Source organism: Vipera ursinii, assembly GCF_947247035.1.
Source record: "Vipera ursinii genome assembly, chromosome: 17".
NCBI lineage: Eukaryota > Metazoa > Chordata > Lepidosauria > Squamata > Viperidae > Vipera > Vipera ursinii.
Window position 1 is genome coordinate 5,317,987 of NC_139530.1, and position 7,500 is coordinate 5,325,486.

At 45.5% G+C, this 7,500-nt stretch overlaps 1 protein-coding gene across 5 annotated transcripts in view; it reads left to right on the forward strand.

The window, feature by feature from the left end:
- The window catches only part of ARHGEF10L (Rho guanine nucleotide exchange factor 10 like), a 70,949-nt gene that overhangs the window by 14,780 nt on the left and 48,669 nt on the right, over positions 1 to 7,500 (forward strand). For all 5 annotated transcript variants that reach the window (XM_083375557.1, XM_083375556.1, XM_083375558.1 and 2 more), the window contains exons 2-4: positions 1,484 to 1,585; positions 3,157 to 3,408; positions 5,389 to 5,416. In XM_083375557.1, coding sequence (XP_083231683.1) covers positions 1,549 to 1,585; positions 3,157 to 3,408; positions 5,389 to 5,416 — 317 coding nt within the window. In that variant the 5' untranslated portion in view covers positions 1,484 to 1,548. The remainder of the gene's footprint in view (positions 1 to 1,483; positions 1,586 to 3,156; positions 3,409 to 5,388; positions 5,417 to 7,500) is intronic.

Below are 7,500 nucleotides of genomic sequence, written 5' to 3' on the forward strand. Positions count from 1 at the left end.
TTCTCTTTTGGCAACCGTAAGGGCGTGATCAGGCGTTTGTGCTTTCGACCAGACTGAATTAAACGGAGGCGGAAGGTGTTTTGAGTAACTTTCCCGGCTGGGCTGGACTACACCCTCCCTCATCCCCAGCCTTTGGCCGAGTGCCAGATGCGAAACTTTGGGGAACGGCCCAGAGATTGAATTTCTCCTTCCGGCCAGGTCAAATGACCGCAAGCATCATTTTTTCCCCCTTTTTTTTTTTTTGCAAATTTGGACGCTTAAGTCGCCTTTGGGGAAAATGCCCAAGTTAAAACGAACGTCGTTGGTGAGTGCAGGTGCAATGCTTGTTTCTCTGGCTAGCCAGGTGGGTTAAGGTTGTGTGAAGGCAGTCACGGGGGCCCTCCTGCCACCCGAACTGGGCACTTCCAAAACTCTGCCTCATCGGGCAGATGTCGGAAAGCCTCTTTAGTCTAACAAGTGCCCGATGGGTGCCAACCGATCGATCTTCCCCGCAGCTAGCCAGGTTTCTCTCTTTCTCTAGCCGCCATCTGGTTCCTGCCAGGGGAGGAAAAACAGGCCAATTTACCCGCCATCTGCCAGCATATTGCAGTTGGAGAGCTAATTGGGTAATCCTACGTTACCCATGTTTGGTGGTTCTTTTGTCGCTTTAGGGCAAACGCGTTGCGGAACCTGGCGAAAAAGAAGGCAAACGTGTTTTCTCAGCTTGTCGGCTTGCAACATAGGTTGGCCCTGGCAGTGGCACATCTCCTCTGCCACCGCCCAGCATTGGCACGGAAAGGTGGATCGTCGGGCAGGGTGATTGATGCCTGCCCCAAAACTGCAAAAATGGCGTGCTAGGTTTTCTTCGTGCGCTTCGCTTGAACGGCTTCGAGAAGTTTCAAGCCCGGTTAATGTCTGAATTGGCGCACTTCCATCGCCGTCTCATTCCCCAGCACGTGGTGGAGAGGCCTCAGTGAGGACTAGAGCGATGATTAGCCAGCTTCACGGCCTTCTCCGCAACTGGAACAACTGGACGGGTGCATTTTGTCCCCCGTAGCCAAAAGACAAATCAAAGCATGGCGTTTTTATTCTTCTGTCTTTTGAGCAAAACTGGCGCAAACTGAATACCTACAATAATTTTTTTCTTCCTTCTTAACGAGGAAGTCTTAAGGAGTTTAAAGGACTGAGCAGACGTAGGCGACGAATTCCCCCCCCCCCCGGGCAGAAAATTGCAAAAGTAAAATGTTACCTTTGCGAGCCCGGGAAAAAGTCACGCGCAGATGCCACCACGGGCTGCCCTCTGCTATTTTTTATTTTTTTTAGCCGATTCCCACACGGATTGCACGCTGCCCCTGACTCGCACGTGGCGTATGCCCGCTGCAAATTATTTTCCAGAGAAAAGGAAGCTTTAAATAAGGAGAAGAATCGAGGGGGAAAACCTTTTTTCTTTTTTGGGAAGAGCAAAAATCCCTCTGAACAGATTTAATTTCCTTTTCTCCTTTAGGGAACCGGCCGGGGAAGGAGAGAGGAGAGAAGTCCCAGGAAAGTGTGGGAGACAGAGAGACACAGATGACCTCTTCCCAGCCCCCGCAAAGGGCGTCACTAGGTACCGTCACCTGCAAAGCAGCGGGTTGCCTTTCTGCAAAAACCCAGACGCAAAGAGGCTCCTAGGTCCGTCCGCGCCGATATAAAATATCTATTTCCACCTATATCCACAGTTGCAGGGAGTTCAGCTTGCATACAAACGGAGAACAAGTAGCTAGTCCTCATTGTCGCTGGAGCATAAATGATTTTTCTCCTGGACGGGTCGTCTCCGATTTGCAGCCCTCTTTGAGCCCAGTTCATAAAGTGTGACACTGCTTAACCGTAACTTTTTTTTTTTTGCAGCGGCCGTAAGTGTGAAAAACGGTGGCAAGTCACTTCGGCGCCGTTGTAACTTCGAACGGTCGCTAAATGAAACATCATAAGTCGGGGACTGCCTGAAGTTGCGGTTCCCGTTGGAGGGGGCTAAAATTTTTTTTAAAATCCCCACCTTTGCATTCCCGCAGCTTAAGCTTAAGCCTCGCCGTGATCTCCTGTGCTTTGGACGTATTTTAAAAAAAATACACTTTTCCTTCCAAAGCTCCCAAGGGAGAATTTCTCACTGGTCTGGCTTACTTACTCGAGTTATTCACGATGTTTTCCCTCTCCGGCTTTAATCCCTGGTCTTTGGGGAGCTGGAGCTGGTCTAAATCGGGAGCCAGCTGAAACCAGATTCCATGCAGGGACGTTTCACTCCGTGCTGAGCTAGAGAAAAGGAGACGAGAGAGAAGCAGGGGGTCATATTTGAAAGAAATATCTGTTTTTTGCAGCTGTCAACTTTTAAACCTTGTTCCTTTTAGAACCGGATCCCATCTGCAAATGAGGAATTAAAGCACCAACCTGATTGAAATTCATAAAAGTCACCCGGATCGCTTCATTTGACTAACCTGATTGGAGATTCTTCTATTTCTTGTCTCTTTTTAGCAGCCCAAATTTCGTTCTTTCTTGGGATTCGCAACTCCCCCAGCACGAACAGCCTTGGAGAAAGGCAGGCGGGGTCCGCTAGAACAACAACAACAAAAAAATACGCGTTTAGAAGGAAATGTGTATAGGTAGTTCTCAAACTTACGACGATTTGTTTAGCGGCTGAACAGCACTGGGAAAAAAGCGGCTTAACCAGCCGTCCTCCTACCTACGATCGTCACGTGATCAAAATTCGGGCAACTGGCATGGACTTACGACGGTTGCATCGTCCCAAGGTCACGTGATCTCTGTTTGTGACCTTCGCAGCCGACTTTTGACGAGAAGAGTCAAGCCCGATTCGCATAACCGCAGTTGCAAAAAAAAAAAAAAAAGGCCGTAAAATCGGCCGCCATTCCCTGAACAGCCGCTTTGCAGTGGGAATTCTGGTTCTAGCCGGTCATAAGTAGAGGACTGCCTGCATAAAAGCAGGTTAAAAACTGGCTGTTGAACTGAGCAGCCTTGATTCGTGTTACACGTCGGGCCCGGAGGAATGTTCCGCCAGGAAACCATAGGTCTGAACGTGCTTCGTTCTCCAATCTTTAAAAACGGACGGAAGAGAGTTTAATGAGGACTAGCTCCTTTTCTGCTCGAATTGACGATATTTCCTCTCTCTCTCTCTCTCTCTCGGTACAGGGAGCGAGGAGGATGCGGAAGATGCCGGAGAAGCCTTTGAATTTGAAGACAGCGAAGAGGAAGAGGCCACCCGTCTTGTGGTGAGCAATGCCAGGACGGAGCTGGGCGCCAAGGGGGCATTGCAGGACCCTCCCCCAAGGCGAAGGTCCAGCATCAGCGATGACCTGGAGCCATTAGGCCACTGGGATGCAGAGGAGGCCCTCCTGGAGGATCGGATCCCTTTGACCACCTCCGATTCCAGCGCCCACCTTGGTAAGAGCAGGCTGGCTGGAGGCAAGTGTCCGGACCTCATTCGGCTACAAACCAACTTTTATTTAGCAATTTAATCCATTTATACAGCCGCCCATCTGAAGGGCGCGACTCTGGACAGCTCCCAATAGGAGAAACCAGTGCAAATGTTAAAAAGAGATAAAGAGATAAAGCGCGCACGGATGCTTGGGGAATTTATGAAGAGCCTCAATCCAACAAGAAATGGAATTTTTCAAGGCCTTTTCTCCAGCTTGCTAATCATATCCACTGGACCTGTAAACCTAGAAAAATGCATTCCTTGCTTGCTTAGAGAGGCTATGTGGGACGCGGCGGCTCAGTGGGTTAGGACGCCGAGCTTGTCGATCAGAAGGTCGGCAGTTTGGCGGGTCGAATCCCGAGTGCCGCGTAGCAGAGTGAGCGCCTGTTACTCGTCCCAGCTTCTGCCAACCTAGCAGTTCGAAAGCACGTAAAAAATGCAAGTAGAAAAATAGGGACCGCTCCGGTGGGAAGGGAACAGCGTTCCGTGCGCCTTTGGCGTCTAGTCATGCCGGCCACGTGACCACGGAGACGTCCTCGGACAAGCGCTGGCTCTTCGGCTTTGAAACGGAGATGAGCACCGGCCCCTAGAGTCGGAAACGACTAGCACGCGTGTGCGCGGGAAACTTTACCTTTACCTTAGAGAGGCTATTGCCCAGGGGTCTCCAAACTCGGCCCTTTTATGACTTGTGGACTTCAACTCCCAGAATTCTCCAGACTGGAGTTGAAGTCCAGACATCTTTAAAGACACCAAGGTTGAGAAACAGTGGTCTACTCTGTTCCCCCCCCTTTCTTAAGCTTGTTCCTTTTCATCTGCCTTCTATTCCTTGCCTCTCCTTTAATTCCCTTTTTTGTCATTTTTCTTGGCCTTGATTCTGTATATACTTACCTGGGAAGAAAGCCCATCAAACACACTAGCGCTTACTCGTGTGTAGGCAAGCACAGCCTTGCAGATTAGTAGGGGTCATTGCATCTTCCTGCCCCACGGGTTCTGTGTAGGACCCTCTTCCTATTAATATTATTACATTGTTAGATGTTAAATAACATTTAACAAGCACAGTACTTAAGCAAAATGGTCCAGTTGAGATCTGCATATGTGGGGCTGATTGGGGTAGATTGCAGGGGTGACACCGAAATATAATTTTACCATATTTTATCTATATCTTAAAACTATTGCATTCTATTCCAATTTCATTTTAGACTGCATTTTATCCCAATTTCATTTTATTGTACTCCAGTTTCGTTTTAAATGGCGTTTTATCTAATTCCGTTTTGAATTGCTTTCATCAAATTTTAGTAATAATTTGTTTCTGGAACTTTGCACTTTGATACGGCCCAGGGGCTAATCAATCAGTCAATCAATAAAAATATTATTACGGTTGGTGGCAGAGTCAGGCAGATGTTTTGACCAGATTTGGCATTTTTATCCACTTACCCGGTCCTTCCCAAGGACCTGGGATAGGCAGATGCTGCGGTTTAATAATATTAAAAGTATGGTCGTAGGATGTCAGCTTTTCCAAATTAAGCTGCCTCTTGCAATTGACTGCTGGGGATTCTGTCAACGCCGAATGTGTTAAAAGTGGTGCTCCAGATGTTTTGGAATATTATTATAATATTAACCAAGACATTCAAACGTCCCCTGATTTTAAGTCACCATGTATCCCACATAGAATGCAGCTCCGTAATGTTTTAAAAATTAGTGCAGTACAGATAGTCCTTGACTTACAGCAGTTTGTTTAGTGACTATTTGAAGTTACGACGGCACTGGTCATACATTTGAGGACTGCCTGTATGTCAGGGCACCTTCCTAACTGTCAAACCCAGCTTCACAATCACACATTTTTCCCAGAAGCCGACAAGTAGGAAGACTTAGATGCAGAGAAAGCTGTTTGTTCTTCGAGCGTCTCATTTTACCGACTGATGGGAGTAATTTTCTCTTTTTAACAGGTTGCCGAGATCCGCAGTCCCAGGCTGAGTAAGTGACTCGTTGTACTTTACACTTTAAGAAAAAAAAAGAGAATAAGGAAATGGGTGCCTGTTGGCTGGAGAAGTTAATTCTGCCTTCGTTTTTCTACCCTGGTTAATCACCGGGTGTGTGCAGGTTACTCAAAGTTTTTGAACAGGTGTGGCATTGTGGCAACTTACTGTAACTGGGGGGGGGGGGTTAATCCTGGCAGGGTCCCTATAGTTGCTGCTACAGATGTTGGCAGAGGTAGGAAAGCTGGTTTGTTTCTTGTTTTACGGATCCAGCACCTGGAGTCAATCGTGCTAATGTCCTCCCTTCCTTGCCCAGACTGGATTCTTCAGTTTTAATTTCTCCGTGACAATAATTTTTGGAAACCAAATCCGGAGATCTCTGGCCCTTCGTGGCAGAGATTGGCCTGGCGATTTAATTTACGGTGTTTCGACAAGGGCGTTTCTCTCCAGCTAAAGAGAGAAGGCAGATACGTTGCTTTCCTTCTCTAAGGAAACGGCCCACGTGGTTGAGAAGAGCTTCCGAAATACAAATAAAAGCAGAGCAATCAAACTCCAATTTACCTGCCCCCCCTAGATAGATAGATAGATAGATAGATAGATAGATAGATAGATAGATAGATAGATAGATAGATAGATAGATAGAGATAGGATGAATACATAATAGATAGAAATAGATAGATAGATAGATAGATAGATAGATAGATAGATAGATAGATAGATAGATAGATAGATAGATAGAGATAGGATGAATACATAATAGATAGAAATAGATAGATAGATAGATAGATAGATAGATAGATAGATAGATAGATAGATAATAGATAGATAGATAGATAGATAGATAGATAGATAGATAGATAGATAGATAGATAGATACATACATAGATAGATACATACATAGATAGATACATAGATAGATAGATAGATACATAGATAGATAGATACATAGATAGATCAAGTATTTTAAGCCACAGGCAAAATAAAGGGGTAGAGTTAATGTGTTTTGTTGGTTTTTCTAGTCGTGCTTAGCTAATCAGTTAATTTGGTTTGCTAAAATAAAACTTGCAAGTTGTATTAAAAGAGTCCCATTCTTTTGCAAAAAGTAAAAAAAAATGCTCTTCCTGGCATTCAAAGCTTTCTTTCTTTCTTTCTTTCTTTCTTTCTTTCTTTCTTTCTTTCTTTCTTTCTTTCTTTCTTTCTTCTTTCTTTCTTTCTTTCTTTCTTTCTTTCTTTCTTTCTTTTTCTTTCTCTCTCTCTCTCTCTCTTTCTTTCTTTCTTTCTTTCTCTCACTCTTCCCTCTCTCCTTTCTCTCTCCTTTCTCTTTCTCCCTCTCTCTCTCTCTCTTCCCTCTCTTTCTCCTTTCTCTCTCTCTCCTTTCTCTCTCTCTCTGTCTCTCTCTTCCCTCTCTCTCCTTTCTTTCTCTTTCTCTTTCTTCTTTTTCTCTCTCACTCTTTCTCCACTCTCTCTCTCCTTTCTCTCTCTCTCTTCTTTTTCTTTCTCCCTCTCTCTTTCTCTCCCCTCTCTTTCTCCTTTCTCTTTCTCTCTCTCTCCCCCCTCCCTTTCTCCTTTCTTTCTCTTTCTCCTTTGACACTCTTATGCTCTGTCTCAAGCTAGCAATGGCTAAAAGCTGACTGATCACACGAATGGCTTCGGATACGCTTCAGAGCTTGTGTGAATGCAGCCTCCTTGTTTTCAGTCTCCTAGGAACCCCGATTATGTTTCACAACCTTCCTGTGTTGCTTGAGGGACTCGAGGCTTGCTTGCAAAAATTTCCACGTTCAATCTCTGGAAGGATTGAAAAAGAAGCCATGAAACATAAAAAATACTTTTTTGAAAAATGAGGAAGAGTCATTTAGGGCGCTAAGGTGCGTCTGGCTCTCTTTCTGTGTGTGTGTGTGTGTGTGTGTGTGTGTGTGTGTGTGTGTGTGTGTGTGTGTGTCTCCTTCGCTGTGTTTTGAAGGCCACCTCGAGTCATGCAAGTTGCAGAAATGTGGTTAGGCTGGTTGGGTTTATTTTCATTTACCAGCAAGGCCAAATTAGTTTATTTTTGTGACCTTCCTCAAGTTTATAGCTCTTACAAAG